This window comes from Macrotis lagotis, chromosome X, assembly GCF_037893015.1.
Source record: "Macrotis lagotis isolate mMagLag1 chromosome X, bilby.v1.9.chrom.fasta, whole genome shotgun sequence".
Classification (NCBI taxonomy): domain Eukaryota; kingdom Metazoa; phylum Chordata; class Mammalia; order Peramelemorphia; family Peramelidae; genus Macrotis; species Macrotis lagotis.
The window spans coordinates 97691617-97718313 of record NC_133666.1 but is presented as its reverse complement, the minus strand read 5'-3'; the positions used below and the strand labels follow the sequence as shown (position 1 = coordinate 97718313).

Below are 26697 nucleotides of genomic sequence, written 5' to 3'. Positions count from 1 at the left end.
GCTGGAGGTGATCAACTAAAGTGTTAGGTGTGTGGACTTTAATTTGATGATTTGGGGGGTCCATGAATTTAGAAATAAAAAAGTTGTTTGTTTATAAATGAATTTCACTGCAATCGTTTTCATTAGTGATCTTTTGTACTCTATTTTAGGCATTTAAAAACATCTGACAAGGAATTGAAGCAGACAGCAAAAGGCAATATTGAAAAAAGACCGCAACGACGATCACAGAAAAGACTAAGAATCCTGCATCCCTTAGTCTAGGCGTCTCTGTCATTTTCGCAGGGAAACAAGATGAGGGCTGCCGCTAAGAGGAGGAGCCGGGATCGGCCCCGGGAGCGGACGCCGAACACAAAGTCCTGCGATTCCAAGTCCGGGCTTTCCCCGCAGACTTCGGGAGCGTCTGGGCCCGGAGGATTCTGGGAATCGTAGTTCCGGGCGGCTCGGCCCGCGTTCGGCCTGTGGGCAGGGCCGGATGCGCGCGCAGCGCCGTTGTTCCGCTCCTAATTGTCGGCTGTGCCCGCGGCGGTCAGGTGCGCGCGCGGTCACTCGGTGAAGTCTGATGGACGCGGTCCACGGGGGCCCCCCCAGCCCCCGCCGAGCCGCCGCTCCCCGGCGGGGCCCCGGCGGCGGAAGCGCGCCCGCCGCAGGGGCGGCTTGTGGGCCTCGGGCCAAGGGAGGCCCCCGGGCGCCGGACACAAGCCTGGCCTTGTGAAGAGCCCGCAGCGCCTCCTCGCCCAGGGCCTTGCCCGCGCGCCCCTCAGTCTCCCCCGAAGACCCAGCTGGGGCGCGCTGCCCTCTGCCCCGCCGGAGAGACCCGGCGGGCCTCGACTTAGAGACACAGTGTCTGCCCCAGTGGAGTTACCTCACAAGCAAAATGCATGCATTTTTCAGCCCCGAGCAGCGCCGAGTGGTGGGAGAAGGAATCTTTGTCTGTTTGTCTGCATGTGTGTATTTCTATTAAAGAGAGCATAGTGTAGGTAGGATGGCGCTGAGCCAGGAGAGATCTGGGTTCAAGTTCTGGCTCTCCGACCCTGCTTGTGACATTACCAGCTATGAGTTCATCAGTTCACTGAAATCTTAGTTTCTTCATCTGTACGATGCGGATCATAAGACTTGTACTAATGAACCCAAAAGGTAGTTGTAAGGATAGTTTGTGAATTACAAAGCGTTAAATATAAGTCTATATACGTATGCATATGTGTATGTGTGTATGTGTAATGGAACAGTTGCGTGTATGTGAGACAGTGCTGTGAGAGTGACCCCCTGTTTAACAGCAGTATTCCTCTGTTGCCCACTACTCACTTTCTGGCCTGTTTGTATGTCCGCAGTCTCTTGACAGTCTTAGCATCCTCACTTTCCATGACGTGTGACTAAGAAATCTTGGTTCTTTGAGTTAACCATGATACATATCTATGTGTGTATCTTTGTTCACAGCACCCCTCAAGAATGTATGCGGGTATCCAGCCTAAGGCCGAAGAGAACTTGCTCTCTTCTGGGAATGCAGATTTGAAGTCCATGATGAGTGTCCCAGGTGGAGAGATGCTGGCCCTGAATAACACGATGACCCTTACTCTGAATCCCCAAATGCTGGCGATGCATGGACAAGATAGGGATGAGTCAAGGGAACAGGTAACCAGTCTAGGAAGAGAAAAAGTTAACCCCGAGGCTTCTCGCCAGAGCTTCAGATGTTTTCCATACCCAGAAAAAGCTGGACCCCGGGAGGCTGTGAACCAGCTCTGGGAACTCTGTCTTCAGTGGCTGAGACCAGAGATTCACACAAAGGAGCAGATCCTGGAGCTACTGGTACTGGAGCAATTCCTCACTATCTTGCCCGGTGAGATTAGAGTTTGGGTGAAGTCTCAGCATCCTGAGAACATTGAGGAGGTGGTCACCCTGGTGGAAGATTTGACCCAGATGCTTGAGGAGGAAGGTGAGAACTACAGAAAGATAGGAGAGACTTGTTCAGGGTGTGAAGGGAGGTCTTCAGAAGAGAAAATACTAGCTACGATCTGGGGACAGAGAATGAGAATCTTTTTAATTATAAAGTTGATCCTTTTTGTCTTATGTCATTTGTTTGAATCTCTTCCTCAGCTTGCCCCCCACCCCCACCCCCACTACTTACTTATATAGCATCTGGCCATAAAATAAGAGAACATTTTTTTTATGTTCTATTTTTTTTTGTGGGGGTAGAAAAACAGGAAACAGTCAGATAGTCACCTGTTTTGTAAATTCTCACAGTGGTTCCCTCCAGAGTTTTACTTTTGCATGAATGAACCAGTAAAAATTGTGAATATTTCTCTTGTGTTCCTGGCATTAGCGATAGGGGCTGGAGATACAGATACAAAATTGAGAGTTCATATCTTCAAAGAATACATATTCTTGCAGAGCTAAACAGGTGTAAGAGAGCTGCAAAATAAATACAGAGTGATTTCAAGATTAAGTAGCGATTATAAGAACTGGGGAAAGGCTGCTTGAAGGATGTGCTACTTGAGCTGAGCTTTGAAAGAAGATAGGATGGATATAGGATTCCAAGAAATAAAGGTGAAAATAGAGAACATTTCAGGCACAGAGACAGGGAAACAAAACAGCCTGTACAGATGTAAAGAACTGGGAATTAGAATCTCTTACATGGGGAAAGCTAATAGACCAAGTTAGCAGGAATGTAGAGTGTAGGAGGGGGATGGAAAATATCAATCTGGAAGGTAGAATAGAGCCAGATAGAGAAGGATAGCTTTACAAGTTAAATGGAAGTTTATATTCTGAAGAGTTACTGAAGCCTCTTGTTCTGGAAAAATGACATTGTCAGACCTGCCCTTTCGAAATATCAATTTGGCAGCTTTATGGAGGTTAGATTGGAGAAAGGAGAGAAAGGATGCTGGGGAACCATTTAGCAGGCTCTTTCAATAAACCACTTAAGTGATATGGACCTGAATTAGAATTGTGGAGAGAAGGGACAAATTTGAGAGAAGTTAAGAAGGTTGATTAACAAGACTTGTTAGCTAATTAATTACTAAGAGTTGGTTTTGATAGGTGAGGTTGATTTATCAAGGATGACAACTAGGATGCATACTTAGGTGACTAGAAGAATAATATCATCTCAACAGAAATAAGAAAGTTAGTAGGAACAATTAGTTTGGGGGAAAGAAAAGTTAAGTTTTGAATATATAGATTGGTTTTGAGGAGCCTATAGGACATTCAAGTGAAGAAGTCTTGGTGGCAGTTGGAAATGTGGGGCTGGAACTCAGTAAACAGATGAGGGTCAGCTATGTATATATGGGAGTCATGTGCATGGAGATGGTAATTGAATTTGTGAGAGCTGATGAGATCACTGAGAGAGAATGGACAGTGCCTGGATGGAACCATATGGTACCACCTACCTGCCTTAGATGGAATGGAATATGGAGGATAGTACTGCAAAGGAAATTGAGTAGAAATTGGTTGACAGGTAGAAGAAGTAAAAAAGGCAATATCTCTAAACAAAGTGGTCAATATTGTTAATGCTGTGGTAAGGCCAAGGAGGCAGAGACCTGTGAAAAGGGTATTGAATTTAGCAATAAAAAATTAAATAGTGACTTTGGAGAGAGCAAGTTCAATCAAGTGGTGAAGATGGAATCCAGACTATAGGGCAATAAGAAGTAGGTGGGGAGACAAGAAAGTGAGGCCAATGAGTTTATAGCTTTTTCTTGAAGTATAGCTCTAAAGGGAAGATGAGATAAAGGACAATAATTGAAGTGGATGAAATGAGAATTTTATAGGAGTAGGGGAGATTTGGGCATGGTTGTAGAAAGGAAGAAAGGGTTTGTTGGGAGAAGAGCGGTTGAAAAATTAGTGTATTATCAAGGGAACAAATTCAAGAAGAAAACAGTTTCAAGGACACTAATAAAAGGATTGCTGTTAGTAAGGCAAACAATCTTAACCTTTTAGACTGGAGCAAAGGAAGAGAAAGGGAGATGCATGCTTTGAGGTGATCTGAAGTGTGAAGTTGGGGAAGGGGAAGGAGCTAGTGATAATTGACCTCAACTTTGTATTTATAAGGTAAGATCCTTTGCTGAGAAGGAAGGGAAGGGTTGCTGTGGGTGAATTGAAGAGTGCAGAGATTGTTTAGAATATCTTCTAGAGATTGGGATGGTAAATCAGGGAAGAGTTAAAAGATCATTTATACCTGGTAGGTCTACTTGAGATTGTATAATACATTTTTTTTGTGGACCTAGTCAGGGTGGTTGTTTGAATTTTTCCATTGGAGATATACAAAAGCACCACAGTAGGAGCTGAAAAAGATGGACAGAGTGGGTAATACAAAGCTGGAGTTTGGAAAGAAGGATCTTGGGGCATGAAATTTAAGTATCAGACAGTGGAATGGTTAACTAACTGATTAATTGATCAAGATTTTTAGGGGGGGACTGCTAGGTGGCGTAGTGGATAAAGCACTGGCCCTGGAGTCAGAAGTACCTGGGTTCAAATCCAGTCTCATACACTTAATAATTACCTAGCTATGTGGCCTTGAGCAAGCCACTTAACCCCGTTTGCCTTGCAAAAACCTAAACAAAAAACAAAACAAAACAAAAAAAGATTTTTAGGGGAAGAATATGGGATCAGCCTATAAAATTAAAGAGAAAATAGAATGATAGGAAGTTGTAGTGAAGATAGAGATTAAGTTTAGGAAACTAGAAAATAGGATGAGGCACAGGAAGAGATGGCAAAACAGAAAGCTATGATCCAAAAGAAGAATTCAGAGTTATGGACTATGGAGGTAGAACACTTGTGGATAATGATGCAATTAAGGAAAGTACTATATCTGCGTGAGGCTGAGTGATAGGTTAGATTATGGGAGTTGTTGAGGCAGATGAACTGGGGAGATCACCAAGTCTTCAGCTTAAACAATGGAGATGAGAAGAAGTCTTTTTGCTAGGTACTGAATTCTTTGGGGGGGGAAAAAGAATTGGCGTTAATAAATATTTGGCAGTTACCTGGATGGTTTAGGCTATCTGGACAGAGTAAATCTCAAAGGAACATATGTTTCTGAGTGAAGATAGTACAGAAAGTACCTGGAAGTAGTATGAAGAGCAAGAAGCATGACCTCCTCAACCAGTATGTCAGTATACAGGATATTGAGGGAAGTGGGGTTGGGAGGAGGAACAAAGGTATATCTAGCACTAGTGTGAATGACAGTGAAAAGCATAGAGGAAAACTAGATTTTTGCTTTAACTAAGTAGATGGATAAGTTTAATATGAGGGACAATTTGTTAAAAGCAAAGTTGGATTTTGGATGGCACAATGGAAAGGTAGAGAGCTATAGCTCTCTGGATAGTATAAGACTGACATAGACATTAGAGGGAGAGGAATGACTAAAAAAAATTCTTTTGGAATGCTTTTTAAGAGCCTGGTGAGTTGATTAAAACATATAATTAGCCTATGTTTACAAATGAAAAAATTTAGGAATAATATGATCATTTGACCTGCTCAGGGACACACAACCCTTGTATCCTAAATCTCTTGTGTGCTGTTATAATGATATAGCACTTTCTTTTTTCTTTTTTGCAAGGCAATAGGTTTAAAATGACTTGCTCAAGGTCACACAGCTAGGTAATTATTAAATGTCTGAGGTCAGATTTTATCTCAGTTCCTCATATATATATATATGTTATATGTATACATAATATATTTTATACATATTATATAATATACATACATACATTTGTTATAGATATGTATATAATACATTATGTGTATGTATTATATATATATATCTATATATACACCTAATATATATATATATATATATATATATATATATATATATATATAAATATCTAATAGAAAATGATATATTTCTTAGGAAGTAATTTTCTAAAAGGAAGCCAGTAAATTGATTTATTCCATATTCCTAAAGAAATAATTTCTCATTACATGGGGAAAAACTATGACAGAAATAATGAATTTTACACTCAAGGTGGCACATTTGATTAGGCATAAAATGATTAAACCAGGCTGAATGTCTGCTATTTGAACCTAAATTCTCTCCTTGGAAATGTTCTGTCAATGTTAGGGCTCCAGGTGGCATTACCATGTTTTCTGAATTTGTAAGAGCCTGGGCACTGATTTTATTTTCATTCTTCTCCCTAGTTCCAAGCTCTCAACATTCTCTTTACCGTGACGGAAGCACAGAGAAAGAGGGAATATCTGCTGTGTTACCAATAGCCAGCTTTCAGGTGAGTTAAAAATGTCTTTGGTGCTGACTTGAGTCTCAGTATAGAGAGAGAGTTTTCTGTTCTATTTTGCTTCAACTTCCTTTCCCGACAAAGGCTTATCTAGAGATATCTAGAAAATAGGTCACTGAACTTTTCTAGGGGATGGTGGACTCCCTAGGGAATACTCCCTATTTCCTTTGCCCAGTTATTATTCATTTCAGTCTATTATGTACTCACTCAGTAGCTTAGTGTGGTGGCCTAGGAATCATAAAAGACCGAGATTCAAGTTCAGTCTTTGATGCAAAATGGCTTTCTGATAATGGGGAAAGTCATTTACCTCTCAGTGGTCTAAAAAACTTTTTTAAGACTTTAAGTTGTAGATAAGGTATAGATCTACATTGGTACAGATAGTTCCTAACTTGGAACTCCCTACACTGATGGAATGTAGAAAGGTATATTTTAAAAATGTGTTCACTGAAAGGGATACAAAAGAAATGTAAAACAGAGTCCTTGGAAGCATGGACATTATAATAATCTGTGAAAAAAAGTTATTAAATGACATAATTCATGATACACAAAGCAAGATCTGTCTCCCTGTCTGTCTGCCATTAGAAATGGAAGAGAGAGGTGTGGTTTAGAATATAGTATACAAAAAATTGGTAATAGGATATGAAAAAATGGGTACTCTTTGGTTAGAGGAGATAAGAAAGTAGATTTTAAGAGAAAAGAATAAAAAGATCACATTCCAGAAGAGATAAGGAACATGCTCTTTGCAAGAACTGTACTGTGAATATACTGCCCTGGCTAGAGTAGAAGGTTCATGTTAAGTAGTGTGTGGGAGCTAGGTTTGAAGAAAATATTGAATGCTATCTATTTGAATTAAGCTGGGGAGAGTGATTCAAGTATTTTGAGAAGACAAATTGAAGAGGAGAAAGGTAGGATTCAAGACAACTCTAGGATTTTTACCTTTTAGATTAAAAATTGGTGATATGTATAGCAATCATGACTGTGTCAGGCTAACTATATAGCTATGTCAAACCGAGGAATAGATTGTTCCCATTGTTATCATTCCCTACTTGTTCCGATTTGGGGCTCTGACTGTGCCACAGTTGAGTTCAGTCCTCTTTGAATGGAGAGTATATTGAAAACCCTGCTTCAGAAAACCTCATCTCAGCTTTGATTCCTTCAACGTTCCACTCACTTCTGAGTTTCTCTCTTTGTGTATCATGATAAAAAGGACTACAATAAAATCTGGTCTTCCTTTAAGCAATATACTTAGTTCACTTGGTAGATTTCTTTTTACTTTTTACTTCTTTTTAGTTTTTTTTTTTTTTGCAAGCCTAAGGCCACACAGCTAAGTAATTATTAAGTGTCTGAGGTTGGATTTGAACTCAGGTACTCCTGACTCCAAGGCCAATGCTCTATCCACTGCACTACCTAGCCGCTCCCCACTTGGTAGATTTCAAACTAGAATTTCTGAAGGGGGGAATAAAAGGGTGCCCTGTAACTTAACAATAATTAATAAATTCCAAGAAAAATTTAAACTTCTTTTGTAGATTCAAGCAGTGACTCAAATGAAGAACCTTGTGTTCTTCCACCAGTCTCTTTCCTCCCTTTTCCCTTTGAAATGTCTGAGGCTATGAATGGAATACAGATTAAATGAATTTCCATATTTAAAGTGTTTTGCAAATCTTAAAGGAACTAGATGGTTTGACATTGTATCCTCTGGGCGTCAGGAGAAAGGAAAACCAAGAGTCTCAGGAAGGGCTGATATGGAAGAAAAATAGATGACATAACAGACCTATTTGAGTATTATCATAATAACAGTTACTATTATAAATGTTTCTTTTCTTCTAAAGATGTGTGTTGTTGTGGCCAAGGCAGATGGTTGAATATCAGACTAGCTATTTGCTTTCTGCAGAAATGAGTTCGAAAGTAAAGCTTAGAGAATACTTTTAATTTAATATGTATTTATTCTCATTTTGTACAAATAATGTTTTTATACATTAATAAAATATTCTTGTTTAAGAGTAAACAAAATACCCCCTCTCCCAAAAAAATATAGACTTGCTTGAGTGGTAAAGTAAAGGGTAAAGAAAAAAATTAAAATTAAAATTAAAAAAATAATAGTAATAATTGTAGGTGGTACAGTATACGGAGCACCAGCCCTGGAGCCAGGAGCACCTGAGCCCACATCCGGCCCCATACACCCAACAATCACCCAGCTGTGTGACATGCAAGCCACCCCAACCCCACTGCCCTGCAAAAACCAAAAAAAGAAAAAAAAAGACCCAAAATAAAATAAAAATAGTAATAATAGTAGGGGCAGTTGGGTGGCAGACAGAGTACTGGCCCTTGAGCCCAGAGCACCCGGGTCCAAATCCGGCCTGAGACTCCCAATGGTCACCCTGCTATGCGGCCCCAGGCAGGCTACCCAGCCCCATTTGCTCTGCACCCCCCCAAAATAATAATAATAAAAAATGCGCTTCAGTCTGTGTTCCAATACCACCAACTCTGTCGCGGATGGATCACATTCCTTATGATAAGTCCATCACAAAGGTTACTTCCATATTTTTCCACTGTTGCCATTGCTGATTGCAATTCCCTCCTTTGGTATTTCTCCACTACCACTATATTTTCTCTCTCCTTTCACTCTGACTCTGCTGTAGGGTAGCTGAGTGGCACAGCAGACAAATCCCTGGCCCTGGGGCCAAGAGGCCCTGAGCCCCCCTACCACCCCTTAGGCCCAGCATCCACCTGGCCCTATGGTCCCGGACAGGCCATCCAATCCCAGCCCCTTGCAAGAAGTAAAAAAGAAAATGTGTTATATCTGACTACTCTTCCCCCTATGGTCCATCCTCTCCTCCATCATTCACATTCCCCACCCCTTCCCCTTGTCCTCCTTCTCTCCTTCTTACTCCACATGTCTATACCCCATTGAGTATATATGCTATTTCCTCTCCTAGTCACCTCTGATGAGAGTGAAGATTCCCTCATTCCCCCTTGCCTTCCCCCCCTTCCATATCATTGCAATAGCTCATTGTGATAAAGAAAAATCTTATTATATGAAATATCTTAGCCTATTCCTCCTCTCCTTTTTCTTTCTCCCATTACATTTCCCTTTTCTCTATTGACTCCATTTTTACACCACAATATATCTTCAAATTCAGTTTTCTCCTGTGCTTCATCTATAAAAACTCCTTCTACCTGCTCTGTTAATTGAGAAGGTTCATATGAGTATTATCAGTGTCATTTTTCTATACAGAAATACATGCAGTTCATCATCAAGTCCCTCATATTTTGCCCTTCTCCTCCACTCTCTATGCTTCACCTGAGTCCTGTATTTGAAGATCAAACCTTCTGTTCAGCTCCCCTGGTTCATTGAAAGTCCATCTTTTTCCCCTGGAAGAGGACATTCAGCCTTGCTGAGTAGTTGATTCTCGGTTGCATTCTAAGCTCTTTTGCCTTCCGGTATATTATATTCCAAGCCCTACGAGCTTTTAATGTAGTTGCTGCTAAGTTCTGTGTGATCCTGACTGCAGCTCCACGATATTTGAATTGTGTCCATCTGGCTGCTTGTAATATTTTCTCTTTGACTTGGGAGTTCTGGAACTTGGCTATAAGATTCCTGGGGGTTGTTTTTTTGGGATCTCTTTCTCAGGGAGATTGGTGGATTCTCTCCATTTCTATTTTGCCCTCTGCTTCTAGGATATCAGGGCAACTTTCCTGTAGTAATTCTTTGAAAATGATGTCAAGGCTCTTTTCCTGATCATGACTTTCAGGTATTCCTATAATTTTTAGATTATCTTTTCTAAATCTGTTTTCCATATCAGTTGTTTTTTCAATGAGATGTTTCACATTTTCTTCTAATTTTTCATTCTTTTGGTTTTTGAAATATTGATTCCTGATTTCTTGTAAATTCATCAATTTCCCTGAGTTCTGTTCTTTGTCTGAAGGATTTGTTTTTTTCCCAGCAAATTGAGCTACTTAACTATTCCTGGTACAGAGCATTTCTCCTTTTCTGTGCCTTCTCCCCATTCCTGAAATTCATCCCTTACTCATCTCTGACTCATAAGTAGGGATCTGATTTCCTTTTCATGTTAATTTAAGCTCTGCCATCCCATTGCAGCTTTTCCTCATTTCTTGTCTTACTCTCCATTCACTTTAATTGTGAAACCCTGCTCTTCTCCCATCTTAAGTTACTTTTATTTACTTTTATATTTTATATTTACTTAAATGTTTTTCTGCTGCCTGTCCTCCTCTTCCCCCTGCTCCTTCCCCCATGATAAATGTTTCACTTTTCCTTGTATTCCTTAGTATCAAAAGTGCTTAATAAATGTAGATTGACTTTTAAGAATCTTTTGAAAGTGGAATCTGTAAATCTTGATTTAAAAATTGATGTTAACACAAAAATTCTGTTTGATTTGGGGTTTTGTGATCAACAAGATGGAAACTAGACTTTTATCTGCTCCACATAACCCTCTAAAACCTCTGCAAAAAAGAATTGTGCACAAAAAGTTGCAGTTGTATCCATGCTCTGAGACTACAAGAACCATAAGGAAGTAACTAATACTAGAGAAAGCAGCACCTTCTCACTTACCATCTCCAATACTCTGCCAGTGTATCACAACATAACCTATAAGCTTGTTTCTGGAGTTTACTTTACAATTCCCTAACTGCTACTTCATTCTCTGCCAATTAATCCCTACTCTTTGCTCCTTCAACAAGTAGCAGAACTGAACTCTGCCTTTTACCCCACCCTCTTTTGTGACAAATGGTCAAAATTATAGGAAACTTTCTCTTACAGGTTTAGCAGCAGCGCTTAGTCAGCAGCTGAGGAACAGAGGGAACATTGTGTGTGGGGCTCCACCAAACCTAAAGGAAAGGAGTCTGGCAGCCACCTGAGTCCAGTTAATTCCTGCTAGAAAACAGTTGGAGCAGAGACTGAGGCCAATGCAAAGTGAATTTCCCAACTTGGGAGGAGACTGAGAGAGTTTTGATGTCAAGCCCTGAGGGATACCACAATCAAAGGAAAAGAGTCAGAAAGTATTAAAAAAAAATAAAGAAAAAAATTAATGTTAACAAAGTTCTCAGGAGTAAGAAAACTATGAGACTAAGCAAAAGCACATAAAAGTTTTAATAACAGAAAAGAATATTGCCTCTTGAGTCCAGACAATGAAAAAATAACAGCAGAAGCACTATTAAGAGATTTCCTTATAAAATTCTACAAGAAGACATGGATCAAACTAGCGATTAAATGAAGAATCTATTAGTGGGGGAATAAACCTAAAACATCACTTACTAATCCTCGAAACACCTTGCCTACAGGTGAATAAGTTATTTTGGAATTAAACTGAAGCATGGGGGTGGCAGGTGCCTGGAAAAAGTAGAGGGGAGAAGTAAGATAGAGGGGAATGTAATGAACTCATAAACCATAAATAGAAAAAACTCCTAGAGACAGCTAGGTGTTGCAGAGGATAGAACAGTAACCTTGGAGTCAGGAGGACCTGAGCTCAAATTCAACCTCAGACATTTGACACTTAAGTGTGTATAACCCTAGGTAAGCCACTTAACCCTAAATGCCTCATCTTGCCCCTCCTTCCCCCCAAAAGTTAACTCCTATAGTCTCTCAGGAGGAAGAGGGTTTACAGGAGAATGGGTGAAGTAACAAGGGGTAGGAAAAGGAGAATCTTGGATCAGGAGGTGGTCCCAACATCCCATGAGAGGAGATTATATCCACTCTCAAGCCCTTATTTTCCATAGAACATGTTCTTTTCCATAATGGGAAATAAAGGCTTCACAGTGGATATAATCTGCCAGGATTTGATTCTTAGAGGCCACTTTCTGAGAGAATTGTGCTTCCATGGTCAGAATCCTATCTTGGGCAAAAATTGGAACTCCTAAAGGAAACTGACATTTAGAAGGGTGAAAGAGCATAACTTAGAGAGGAGATTTCATAGATAAATGAGTAAAAAATGGTTAAGGGGGTGTCAAGGAGTAGAAATGACCTGTACTGTTAGGGATACAGGAAAATTCCTACCATGGGAAAATATTTCCATCTTCTTCAATTATTGTAGGAATTAACATTTCTTTTTTAAAAAAAATAATTTATTTTAAATTTTACAGTTTTTTCCCCTAATTTTGCTTTCCCCCCCACCCCCACAGAAGGCAGTCTGTTAGTCTTTACATTGTTTCCATGGTATACATTGATCTAAGCTGAATGTGATGAGAGAGAAATCACATCCTTAAGGGAAGAGATAGCAAAATTACATAATAAGATACATAATAAGATAAGTCTTTGGTCTTTGTTCAAACTCTACAATTCTTTCTTTGGATATAGATGGTATTCTCCATCACAGATAGCCCAAAATTGTACCTGATTGTTGCACTAATGGAATGAGCAAGTCCATTAAGGTTGATCATCACCCTCATGTTGCTGTTAAGGTATACAAGTTAGGGTATACAATTCTGCTTATGTCGATCAGCATCAGTTCATGCAAATCCTTCCAGGCTCCTCTGAATCCCCATCCCTCCTGGTTTCTAATAGAACAGTAAGTGTTCCATCACATACATATACCACAGTTTATTAAGCCATTCCCCAATTGATGGACATTTCACTCAATTTCTTTGCCACCACAAACAAGGCTGCTATGAATATTTTTGTACAAGTGATGTTTTTACCCTTTTTGGTAATCCCTTCAGGGTATAGACCCAGTAGTGATATTGCTGGATCAAAAGGTATGCACATTTTTTTGCCCTTTAAGTGTAAGGAATTAATATTTCTCAGAGTGAGGGCACAATAGAAAAAGGGGAGAGGGAAAGATCTTCAAGATAATAACTGAAGAGGAACTGGAAATGAAAAGCTTTAATTCCATGAGGAATTCATAGCCTAAAAAAGGAATAAATATAAATATATGAATCAAAGAATAAAAATCTAGGCTAGACAAAAAGGGAAGAGAAATAACAAATAGAACAAGGAAAAATATAATGGGACACAAATTTTTTTTTTAAACTTATAAACAATAAACAATTTCTTATTTTGGAAGAGAGGAAATGGGGGAAAATTTCCTAGATAAAAGTAGATAAATAAAAGGAAGAAAGAAAAGAAATTAAGTAAAACTAAGGGAAAAGGTGACAAATGGGAAGGAGAGGGCCTGAGGCACACAGTGATTACTTAGGGTTGCCTTAAACTAGATAAAACAAAACTAAGGAGACAAAGCGCTATTTTTACAGAGGAAGAGGACCAAGGGTGGGGAATCATAATTAGGAAAGAAAACAGCAGAGATAAATGGAAGAAAAATATAAACCTTACTCATAACTTTAAATGTGAATGGATTAAGCAATCTATTAAAAGGAAAAAGTGACATTAAAAAAAACCCACCATAAGTTGATTATAAGAAACATATCTAAAAAATAGACATAGAATTAAAAATGAAAGACTGTAGCAAAATTTACCTTGCATTAGATGAATCTAAAAGAAATCAGAACTTTCAGTAATGTTATCAAAGAAAAAAAGTTGATAATGAGAAAAGTAAATTATATTGAAGAGAAAAATTATATTGAAAGAAAACATTCAATGAACCCATATTATTAAAATTAATGTTTCAAATTCTTTAGAATCTAAATTTATAAAAGAAAAATTAACTAAATTAGAAGATATAGACTATAATACTATTATGGTGAGAGGTTTTTAAATGACCTTTTCTCCATTTTGGACAAATTTAACAAAAAAGAAAAACCTTATTAAAAAAAGAGGATAGAAAGTAAAATCAACAAGAATAATAAATGAACGTGGAGGAATTAGAACAAAACTAGAATAGTTTTTTTTAAATTATAACATTTCACTTATAAGTTAATTGTTTTTGAAAACAAAACAGGAATATAATACCTTCAAAAATATAAAATACTTAAGACTAACAAGACCAAATAAAGATCTTAAAATTCCAATAAAAAAAGCATTAGAACTAAACTATAAAGGAACTGCTGAAGGAAGGAAAAAAATACTTTATAGTCCTTATATATTTATAGAAGAATTCTATTAAAACTTTCAAAGAACAATTTGTACCAATACTATGCAAATTATTTTCAGAATTTGAGAAAGAAAATACTCTTAATAGAGTCCTTTCATAAAATAGAATCCTAAAACCCAAATCAGTAAAGTTTAAATCATAGGTGAACTATAGGTCAATATCATTCATTAATGATTATTGATTGAAAATTTTTAGATAAGATTCTGTCAAACTACAGCAATCTAAGAAATCTTCTATTATGACCAAGGTGGATCATCAATATGACCAGGGATGCAGGAATAGTTCAACATAAGGAAAATAATCAGTATAATTATATTAAAAACAAAAACATCCCAAATCACATAATTATCTCAATAATTGTAGAAAAAGACTTTGACAAAGTGCAATATTTATTTATGTGAACACTAATAGAGGGAACTTTTTAAGGCAATATAAGAAGTATATACATACTTATGACTAACAACAAGCATTGTACACTTAGAACTTTCCCAATAAGTACGGGAGTAAAACAAGAATACTTGCTTTCCTTGCTATTTATTACTTGTTATAATTCTAGAAATGTTAGCAATAGCATTTGATGAGAAAGGAATGAAGGGTAGAAAGATACTTATCCCTATTTACTGACGATATAAGGCTTACTTAGGAAATCAGTAGAGATAACTAATTGAGACAATAACTTCTAGGTTGCAGGCTACCAAAAAAACAAAACACAAAACCCAACACCATTGTATGTAATAACAACAAAACCCAAGAGCTATGATGAAAAGGGAATTGCCACAAAATATAACTACAAAATACAGAAAATACTTGGACATTGATCTAACAAGTCACAGACATTACTAATATATTTTCAGTTACAGATTATTTATGTGCTATGGGTCTCTCAGAAGAGCTTACAGCACCACTGGGCTTTAGTGATAATTGATGAGAGGCAGGTTCCCATTGGCTAACAGAATTCAGTGGTTTTCATTGCAAGCTCCTTATAATTAGAGGATGTATTACATTTTCCTTTTGTGTCTCATTATATAATATAAATGTATATAAATATAATATATATAAATATAAAGTGATGTACATGAGGTAAATATGCAATAACAATGTAGGATGACACAGTTCAGCCTGAACTGTGTCCAAGGCATTCCCCATATACCCTGTTCATTTCTTTCTCTGTCTTTTCCATATTGTGATTGATGTAGGGGTGAACAAGCTGTAAGGTGCAGGTAAATCCTAGACAAGCAGAAATGTGCTTTGCTTTTTCAGGAAACCATCACATTCCAGGATGTGGCTCCAGATTTCACTTGGGAAGAGTGGACACAATTGGATTCTGGTCAGCAGGACCTCTGTAGGGATGTACTGATGGAAAACTATAGAAACCTGGTCTTTATTGGTAAATCTTTCCCTTGTGATCCTTAATCTTCACTTTAGGCTGTTTTTACTTCACTGATTATTCAAAACTCTGTGATATCAGAAGTATTAGCTGAGTTTTGTATTACTTTATAGATGCCAGGAATTCTTAGTTCATTTTTGGGCCAATCTGTATGATTTTTCTATTTATTCTTCCATGGTTAAAGATTTTTACCTTGTAGAACTAAAAATGGAGCAACTTAACTTCCCTGTTGCTATTGCTGACAGTGCCTTTTCTCAATCACTTCCCTTTGTCCAGGATTTTCTATTGGGGTCTTAGAGTAGATACCTCCAGGAGTGGGAGATTTGTATTTGTCTGTGAAGAACAATAAAGAACTTAGGTGTCTTTATGAAATCAACTCTATTATTCATTTTCCCTATAAGTTTTTAAGAACCCATTCCTGAAGATCCTCCTGAAATTTTTTGATCTTCTTAGCATATTTCCCTTTACTAACTGTTGAAGAGTTTGGATTATATTCTGAAATAACTCCTTCCTTGGTGTAAATACCCATTTTACTTTTCTATGCCATAGGACTTTCAGTTTCCAAACCAGATCTGATCTCCCAATTGGAACATGGAGAAATGCCATGGTTGTTGAAGAATGAAACTCCAAGAGTTATCTGCCCATGTGAGTGAATGAAAAATTGTCAAATAGGAATTAGTAACCAGCACCTGCTCAGATGGATGGCACAGCAGAGAAAGTGCCAAGAAAACTCTCTTGTTCATTTTATCAATGTGGAAACAGTGTTAAGTGACTTGCCCAAGGTCACACAGCTATTTCATGTCTGAGGTTGGATTTGAACTAAGGAAGAGTCTTCCTGACCACAGGCACTCACTCCAACTTTCTCATTTTACAAATGAGAAAACAGATTCAAAGAAGTTAAGGAATTTGCCTCTGGTTTTATATTCCCTTATCCTCAGCATGCTTTGATTTTTGGTAATTGTTCTTAAAAGACACCACTGATTTCTCCTGTTTAAATCCAGGAGAATTTTCATAATCTTCATGTTATATTTCTTTCTCTTATGAGATAGTATTGAGCACAATCACAGAGTGTCACAATTGAAAAACCTTAGAAGACATCTAGCTCAAGCTATATTTGAACAAGAATCCCCTGTATAACATGACCACTCCCTATAATCCAGCCTTGCTTGAAGATTTTTTTTGTGAAGAGGAACACCCTACCTTCTGAATAATAACCCATATCACTTTTACCTTGGTAGTTCTGATTTTCTTTATAGGTTGACTGAAGGCATTGTTGGATCATGAATATGATGAAATTGGTGTTAAGTCTAATTTGACTTAATGGACTTTGGAAGGGTCTAAGTGTGAGGTAGCGAAGTACTGCATTCTTTTCTGTCTTGGCAACACTTGTTTGTCTCTATTTTCTCAATATCTCCTTTGCTTAGCAGTGTTTTTATTTCTTCAAATTCTGAACATTTTCTTAACTACGAAGTCTCTTGAGAAGTGTAAAATGATATCATGTTGAACCTTCCAAAGCTCTTTGTGAGATAGGTTGTATAAAACCTACTCTTTCTTTGATTTAGTGGGAAAGAGCTTTGGACTTAGATTTCAGAGAGTTGTGTTGGTCAAGAACAGACACCAAACCTAAAAAAAATTTTTTTAAAAGAATTTTATTGAGTCACTTTTATAGAGGGAAGAACCAGAAAAATGTGTGGTTCATTTCCCTGAAATCTAAATTTTTCATTATATGAATTTTAAACAAAGGTAATCTTTTTTTTTTTTTTTTTTAGTTTTTGTAAGGCCACCTAGCCGCCACTAGGCAGTTTCCAGATAAAGTACATGGTATGTTTGAGATATATATCAGCAAATAAGTCTAATATTCAATAAAGATTTGGGTGGAGCCAAAACACAAATTTTTGAATAAGGTTCCAATCCAAGCATTTCTTTCCATATCTTAGAGGATCTCTGGTTTCAGGATTACCTGCACTTTCTGAGTCAAACAATACCAATAAATAATAAGATATTTTCCCACAGTTCATACTCCTCAGTTGCATATGAACTGTTAGACTTTGTCCAAAGAACATAAGTACTTACTTTCAAGAATATCACAATTGAGGGGCGGCTAGGTGGCACAGTGGATAGAGCACTGGCCCTTGGAGTCAGGAGTCCCTGAGTTCAAATCTGACCTCAGACACTTAATAATTACCTAGCTGTGTGGCCTTGGGCAAGCCACTTAACTCCATTCGCCTTGCAAAAACCTAAAAAAAACCAAAGGATTATCACAATTGAAAGAGACCTCAGAAGTAGACCTCAGCCTTTAGTTCAACTTATATCTAAACTAAATTTCTATGGTATACCTAAGGAGGCCTCATTTCGAGACAAATCTGCTACCTTGCAAAAATGTCTGTGTTCATTTTTGATCTTGGACTTTTTAAAATTTCCTACAGTGCAGGTAACTATGAAATCTATCTTTTAATTTCTTTCCTGATCTTTGGGTTCAACCATGTGAAGAATTTCTACTAGAGAAACTTATTCCACAAATGCTGATCAGAAACTCCACTGTGACTTAATTTTGTTAGGGATTTTTCTGTAGTTCAGAAGTGATTTGGCCATAATCACATAGCCAAAATGTGTCTGAGGGAGAACTTTAACCTGACTTCCTGAGTCTGATGTATGCCTTTTACAAAACTATTGCACCATGATACCTTTTAAAATAAATCATAAATTATTCAATATATAGAAGGCCTTTGGCTTTTTAACTACAGAAAAGAATAAGTTGTAGTCCGGTGTGACATTTCAGATGATTACATAAATACCTCTCAACATACTTTATTCTTATGTCTGAATATTAAGTCAAAATGCTTACTCTTGTACGATTCCTCAAAACTAACTATAATAGTATAATAGGAGCAACATCTGTATCAGACTGAACTAGTTTTTCCTTAAAAGCTATTGAAATTGCTTCAAGATTTATCTGTTCAGGAGACCAAAGCAAGATTTGCATTATTGGCAAGCTTCCTGATGGTCTTAATACAAAAACCTGCTTATAAGAAGTAAGGAACTTCTCCCTAAGGCCTAACACAAGCTTTTAACCCTTGTGGCAGCATGACCAATGTAGAGTCAGTAAAACTGTGTCCAATTGAGCCAGGGGTTCTTTTTCTTTTTGTTAATATTAGATGGCATTTTATTTTATTCCATTTTATTCCAGTTCCAAACCTGTACCTACAGACTAACCCAAATCAGAACTGACCTTAAACTAGTTAACCTTAGAAATTTGTTGAAATGTCACTTTCCAGTTGATTCTGTTTTTTAAAATTTACTTTCCATATAGCAAGATAAAAATGAGCTTTGCCTTTAATTTTAACTTTTTTTGCAAGGCAGTGGGGTTAAGTGACTTGCCCAGGGTCACACAGCTAGGCAATTATTAAGTGTCTGAGGCCTGATTTGAACTCACATACTCCTGACTCCAGGGCTGGTGCTCCATCCACTGCACCACTTAGTCACCCCTAGCCTTTTAGAGTAAAGAAGTTGCTAGTCTACACCTCAGAATAGGTAGTATGATATATGACGAGGGTTTGAATGTCCTGAATTATGAGACAAATAGGTATAATTGTTTTCCACTTAACTGGGTATTTTTAATAAATTAGTGTTTACTCTGATGGCTTTATATAACGTAGTTTGGAAAAATTCAAATGTGTGTTTAAAAAAGTCCTGTCTTCTGATCATATTCTGCTTTCTACAGTATTTGTTCATCTTAATATTTCCTCTATCTCCTTTGTTTAACCATTCAGTACCCTTGTTTATTCATTTTCCTTTTCAGATTATTCTCAGATGGCAAGACTGCTATGAGAGAAATAAATAGAGATCTATATCTATAAATGATATTTTTAGTTTTCCAGGGTACATAGTACCTTTTAGTGGCAGAGAGCTTTAGAATTGGTTTTAGGTGAACTATATTCAAATCCCATTTCTGTTCCTTATTAGCTGTTTCCCTATAGTTACATCATTTAATTAATTTCTTTGAACTTTTCTTTCTCCTTCTATAATGTTACAATGATGATAATTATAATAATTACCATGTAGGTATTACACTGGACTATAACTTAATGCTTTTCTATAGTTAAAAAACCAAAGGCCTTTTATATATTGGATAATTTATAATTAAAAGGTATCATAGTGCAATAGTTTTGTAAAAGGCAGGCATCAGAGTCAGATTCAAGCTGTGCCTCAGACACATTCTGGCTATGTGAACATGGCCAAATCACTTCTGAACTTCAGAAAAATCTCTAACACTATAAATCACAGTGGAGTTTCTGAACAGCCTTTGTGGAAAAAGTTTCTATAGCAGGAATTCTCCACATGGTTGAAATTAAGGTTTGACTTTGTTGATATTAAAGAGACTGTATAAATATGAGTTGTTTAATGAGGCATTTATTTTCTGCAGTTTGTTATTTAGTTCTTGAAATAATAATTTTATTTCTCCTGACAAAGATTGAGTTTACTTTTTCAAATTTCTTTCAGATTGGGATATTGGATCTGAATCAGAGTTCATTCCAGTGTGGGGAACTACTGTAGAAGAATCATCTCAGAAGATACTAATGGAAAGAACTATGGGGCATAATTCCTGGGATGCAAGACTAGAAGAAGCTTTTAAATGTTATGGCTCACTAGTGAACCATCAGAGCCATCAGGAAACACATTTGAAGCAAGTAACAATCACACATGAAGAAACTTTAAGTATGGAGAGAGGTTCTGAAAACAATGAATTTGGGGGATGCTTCAGTCTGAGCTCAATCCTGATTACACAACAGAGAGTTCCTATGGCAAATCAGTTAATCAACAATCATTTATTAGGTGCTTATTATATGCCAGGTACTGTCTTAGGCACCGGGGATACAAATAGAATAAATGAGACAATCCCTAGTCTTTATAGGTTTGACACACATGAAAAGAGTTTCCAAGATAATTCAGAATTAAATAAATGTCAAAAAATCTACACAGGGAATTACAGATTGATGTATAACGAATTTGGGGAAGCCTTCAGCCAGATTTCACAATTTAACCTACATCAAGCAGGTCATTCTGGAGAAAAACCCTATAAATGTAATGAATGTGGGAAAGCTTTCACTCAAAGGGCAAGCCTTACTCAACATCTTCGAATTCATTCTGGAGAGAAACCTTTTAAATGTAATGAATGTGGGAAGGCCTTCACTCAGAGGGCACATCTTACTCAACATTTGTTTACTCATAATGGCGAGAAACCTTTTAAGTGTTATCAGTGTGGGAAAGCCTTCATCCAGATTTCACAACTTAATATTCATCAAAGAATTCATTCTGGGGTGAGATCTTATATTTGTAATGATTGTGGAAAAGCTTTCACCCAGAGGACAAACCTTACTCAGCATCAGAGAATTCATTCTGGAGAGAAACCTTTTAAATGTAATGAGTGTGGGAAAGCCTTTACCCAAAGGGCTCACCTTACTCAACATATGTTTACTCACAGTGGATCTAAACCTTTTAAGTGTAATGAATGTGGAAAAGCCTATAGCCAACTTTCACAGCTTAATGTTCATAGGAGAATTCATTCTGGAGAGAAATCCTATAAGTGTAATGAATGTTCAAAAGTCTTTCCCATGTGGGCAGAACTTACTAGGCATCTGAGAACTCATTCTGGAGAGAAACCTTACAAATGTAATGAATGTGGGAAAGCCTTTACTCAGAGAGCAAGCCTTACTCAACATCACAGAATTCATTCTGGAGAGAAACCTTATAAATGTAATGAATGTGGGAAAGCCTTCACCAAGAGAGCCCATCTTACTCAGCATCAATTTACTCATAGTGGAGAGAAACCATTTAAGTGTAATGAATGTGGGAAAGCCTATGGCCAATTTTCCCAGCTTAATATTCATCTAAGAATTCATTCTGGAGAAAGATCTTATAAGTGTAATGAATGTGGGAAAGCCTTCACCCAAAGGGCAAGTCTTACTCAACATCAGAGAATTCATTCTGGAGAAAAACCTTATAAATGTAATGAATGTGGGAAAGCTTTCACCCAAAGAGCACATCTAACGCAACATCAGTTTACTCATAATGGAGAAAAACATTTTAAGTGTAATGAATGTGGAAAAGCCTATAGCCAAATTTCCCAGCTTAATATTCATCGAAGAATTCATTCTGGGGAAAAATCTTATAAATGTAATGAATGTGAGAAAATTTTCCCCAAGTGGGCAGACCTGAATCGACATCAAAGAATTCATTCTGGAGAGAAACCTTATAAATGTAATGAATGTGAGAAAGCCTTTACGCAGAGGGCACATCTCAGTCGACATTTGCTTACTCACAGTGGAGAGAAACCCTTTAAGTGCAGTGACTGTGGAAAAGCCTTCACCCAAAGGGCATATGCTCTTCAACATCAGAGAATACATTTGGGAGAGAAGTGCCTTACACCTAGTAGGAACTTAATAAACATTTGTGAATTAAAGTGAATTAAAGTTGAAGTGAATTAAAACGTTTTCCTGAAATCTTAAATAGCTTCTGTCTACTGCAACAATGTCAAACTCAAATAGAAACAGAACCTTTATATATAAGTTTCTCTGTGCCAGCATATTGACTTGGTTTAAAGTATAATGTTATTAATATGTTATTGTATTTTTATTTATTTGGTTCACTATTATCCAATTATATTTTAATCTGGTTGCTATACTCCAGAGCATGTTTAACACCTTCTTCTACAACATTGTTATGTTCTGCTTGCTAATCTAATTCTTGATAGAACTAGGTTCTTGATAAAGTCACATTAGATTTTTTTTTTGTCACACCAGTTTTTAATTAATTTAGTTTCCCTTTCGGATTAAGAACCACCCACTGCTATTATGTCCCAGGATTTTTTTTTTCCAGAATTGGAAATTAAGTTCATTCACATATAGATCAATTTGCAGGCCCTTTTAGTTTTTCTGGAAATGGGAATGCTTGCCTTTTTCCACTCCTGTGGAACCTCTTCCTAAAGCTCTTTTGCAAATCATTGATGATGGCTCAGGCTACCAATTCATTTAATATGCTAGTATGAAATAACTGGTGACTTGAACTCATTGAGCTCTCAGCTAGATGCTGCTTGAGTGTCTTCTCACCTATCTTGGGCTTACTTGATACTATTAATTTTTCTTCTAGTCTTCCCAGTCCATAGATCTTCTTGGAAGAGAAAACAATATGAGGTAAGTAGATCAGTCAGTCATTTAACAGTCATCTGATGATGCTCACCTCTTGGCATAAGTGACAGATTAGTGGAACAGAATGAGACATATACTTTTGGGTCATTGGGGGGTTTCTGCTGGAAGGAGATCTCTTAGGAATAAAGGTAGGTAGTGATGAATAAAAAAAAACAAATGAAACATTTAAGAAATAGAAAGAAATGAGCAAAAAAGTTCAGAGAGGGACACAATAAGCATGACAGTTTCAATCGCATTAAATGTAATATTCGTTATAAATGTAAGTAATGAAAGTTCACATTTGCTTTTTTCTGTTTGTATATTGAAATATTTAAGCACAAATTAAAAATTTAAATTTAAAAAATCACATTACCATCAGCCTATCCACTCAGCTCCAGATACTTCTTTGATCTCACTTTTACTCATAGCATAATTAAAATAACCCTTCTGTTTTCCTTAGCATTCATTCCTAGTCTCATTCTAGATTTTTGTGCTCTTGACACAGCTTTTCTAGGACTTTTCTAATTTCTTGTGTATAACCTCAGTTGTTCTTACTTCCATCTTCCATACTTGCCTTTTTAAGAACTGCAGTAATGAGTTCCATGTACATCCACACTGAAGCTTTCTCATCTCACTGGAAATTTTTTCTTGTGTCTTCAGATTGTTAATCCTGAGAGCTTTCGAAATTCCTTCTGGGCTAACTTCATCTCCTAAGCAATGTCATTAGAACCTGTTTACTTCTTTATTCTCCTAAAATTTCAGGGGCACACCAAATTCTGGTTGACATTCATTTCCTCCAATATAAACTCTAGGAGGGAGTGACCATTAGTCCAAGGTTCCTTCAGTTCTAATTCAGAATGTTAGTTGATTCTTCCCTGTTGAGCAAAAATCATGATAAATTTCCTTTATTGCTTTTCTCTCTTTTGAAGGTTGAAATCACTTTCAAAATAAGTCACAAAGTTATCATCTGTATTACTTTTGTATCTTTCTTTCTTTTAGGGTTTTTTTTTTTTTGCAAGGTAATGGGATTAAGTGGCTTGCCCAAGGCCACACAGCTAGGTAATTATTAAGTGTCTGAGGTCAGATTTGAACTCAGGTACTTCCTGATTCCAGGGTTGGTGCTCTATCCACTGCGCCACCTAGCCACCCCATCTGTATTACTTTTGGCAGAGGGTATGGATAGTTGAATGTTCCATCATTACTTCTGTTCAGCATTTTTTATTTTTCTCAAACTCCCTCATCTAATTTCTTTGTCTAGGTGAATTAACATATATTCTAATACACGAGTGGATCTATACTTACACATGAATATTCATTGTATCCTCTCTTTTGGGACTCTTGTACATGTCTTCCCATAACAGTACTATAGGTATTCCATCTAATGTGCCAGGAGCCTAATTTAAGTTCTCTGACAGTGCTGAGATACCATTTCATTCTTGTCACATGACTGAACGTAAGCCTGTTTTTTTAAACCATGTCTTTGATAAAATGGAGTCATAGATTTAGAGAACATCTAGTGTACCTTTCTGCCAAGAGAAGGCTGTTTCAAAGTGAATGCTAAAAACATCAGATCCTGGATGTAGAACTGGAAGGGAGCTCAGAGGTCATCTAATTCAATACTCCACTCCTTCATTTTAGAGATGAGAAAATTAAGTTCCAGTTTCAGAGACAGGATTAGAATCCATGTCTTCCAACTCTAAACCCAGTACTACCATTGTACAAATTGTTTCCTAAATCCTTTATACCACTTGTTTCTTGCTAAAGCTTTTAATGCAGTTGATATTTTCTATTTTATCTTTTGTGATCACCTTTACCTTTTTAAAAGAATCATACTGTATTTATTGATGCTTTTTTTTTACATTTTTACATTGCTGTTACTTCCCATTGATCCCTCTCCCCACCAAAGAACTTTATAACAACAAAGTATACTTAATACAAAATAAATATATTGTCTATGCCTGAAAATATAAGCTTCATTTTTTTTTTTTGCTATTGTCTACTGCCTATCTGCCAAGAGCAGCAGGTACAGCACTGGAAGAGACCTCAGAGACCATCTAGTACCTCCTTTTACCCCCATTTACAGATGAGAAAACAGATGAGGGCTAGGGAGATTAAGTGGCTCATTACTAAAGATCACTCAGTAAGTATCAGATTTGGAATTTACACCTAGATCCTCTTTCTACTTTTCCATGTTGCTTTCCTAAGTGAAGGAATTGGCCAGTTCATAGTTTCAATATTAATTGAGATCTGAAAGAGGTTTGGAAGGGGATACAAGCAAGCTATGTTGCTATTGTGTTAAATATATGCTAAAAGTTTATCGTTTCTTATTTTTGAAAACATAACATCAGTGTAATAGTGCATCAGTGTTCTCAGAGTCCCTTCAATATTGAAATAATTTTTGTCTTTTGTCATATTTGCCAAGCCACTTCATAGATATGGAATGAAGCTTCAGTTTAAATTTGTATTTTTGTTATTAATTTGGAGCCTTTCATATGGTAACTTATAATTTGCATTCTTTTAAAATTGTTTATTAATATACCTTGATCACTTTTGGGAATGATTCTCAAATTTCTCTTTTAACAATAAATTTCCTAAAAGTCTAGGTTATCATACATTTATTGTATAATATCTGTGAAAAGCTTTTTTTATTCTAGTTTCATTAATTTTATTTGTGCAAAAACTTACATTTTATAAAATTAAAGTTATACATTTTATCTTTTATAATTACCTTTATCCTATATTTGGTTAAAAATTTCTTCTCTGGTCATATGTAGTTATATAAGATATTTCCTTTCCTTCTTTGATAGTTTTTATTTTTACAATATGATCTTTTATATTTAGGTCACATCAATTTGAAGGTATCTATAGATGGTATGTAGTATAAACCTTACTTTGCCAAACTGCTTTCCAGTTTTCTCAGCAATTCTTGTCAAACAGGAAATTTTTACTCTAGTAGTTTTGTGTTACTGGTCTTATTAAACACTTGGCTACTAAGTTAACTTGCTTCTGAGTCTTGCTTTTGTTTCTATTTCATTGATCGAGCTTTCTCTTCTTTTAACCAAACCAATTTATTTGATGATTATTGTTCAGTTGTTTCAGTCATGACTGACTCTTGGTGACTCCATTTGGGGTTTTCTTGACAAAGATACTGGAGTGGCTTGCCATTTTCTTCTCTAGTGGTTTCATTTTGTCAGGCAGTCAGAGGTGAAGTGACTTACCCAGGGTCATACAGCTAGGAAGTGTTGAAGGCCATATTTGAACTCAGGTCTATGATCTTACTCGAGGTCCAGTGCTCTATCCACTGAACCATCTGCTGCTTCTTATCTGATGAAGATGCTTTATAATGCAGTTTGAGTGGATTATGTTAGACCCACTTTTCTGTTTTTTTCCATTTTCTTTGAAATTCTTGGCCTTTTGTCTTCCAGATACATTTTGTCATCACATTGTCTAGCTAAAGTCATCATTGGTAGTTAAATCACTGCAGTCATTAAAATGAGAGCTCCTTGAATTTGAGGACTTAAAATGAGAATCAGTTTTTCTTTACCCAGTTCCATTTCTTCATTTGGTATTAAATATCCTTCCAAATGACTGTAATTTAATCTGGTAATTTAAATATTCACACCAGGAAGGGGAAAAGGAAACATGTACAACAGTTACATGTCCAAAAGAAATTATTATCAATCAAGTAGAGATGGAAGTGGCATATAGTCAGCCTCTAAATCTGCTAGATTGGGTCAATATGTGTCAACAACTTCCCAGTTTTTTTGTGGTAAGGCAGCTCAATAAATAACTTCTCAGCTTTCTTTTTGTATTGGTAAAGTCCCTTACCTGACTTGTGTTCTAAATAGTCCTTCCTCTTTAGGGGAAATTACTGCCAAGATAGTAATTGGTAGAACAAGATATTTATG

At 36.8% G+C, this 26697-nt stretch overlaps 1 protein-coding gene across 4 annotated transcripts; it reads left to right on the top strand.

Moving 5' to 3' along the window:
• Positions 1 to 499: 499 nt before the first annotated feature.
• Positions 500 to 25314, top strand: LOC141502372 (uncharacterized). 4 transcript variants are annotated; one of them, XM_074207080.1, is made up of 6 exons: positions 500 to 530; positions 1435 to 1930; positions 6124 to 6209; positions 15479 to 15605; positions 16155 to 16250; positions 20106 to 25314. In XM_074207080.1, the coding sequence occupies exons 2-6, from the start codon at positions 1447 to 1449 to the stop codon at positions 22067 to 22069; spliced, it is 2757 nt and encodes a 918-aa protein (XP_074063181.1). In that variant the 5' UTR covers positions 500 to 530; positions 1435 to 1446; the 3' UTR covers positions 22070 to 25314. The 4 variants fall into 4 exon arrangements, with proteins under 4 accessions (XP_074063181.1, XP_074063178.1, XP_074063179.1 ...); XM_074207077.1 differs by lacking the exon at positions 500 to 530 and adding an exon at positions 600 to 944; XM_074207078.1 differs by lacking the exon at positions 500 to 530 and adding an exon at positions 601 to 910.
• Positions 25315 to 26697: the final 1383 nt, after the last annotated feature.

Coding starts and splice junctions, on each gene's coding strand:
- LOC141502372 (XM_074207077.1), top strand. CDS start 879: ATGCATTTTTCAGCCCCGAGCAGCGCCGAGTGGTGGGAGAAGGAATCT. Junction 15,606..16,154: donor TAGAAACCTGGTCTTTATTG/GTAAATCTTTCC, acceptor TCTATGCCATAG/GACTTTCAGTTTCCAAACCA. Junction 16,251..20,105: donor TCCAAGAGTTATCTGCCCAT/GTGAGTGAATGA, acceptor AATTTCTTTCAG/ATTGGGATATTGGATCTGAA.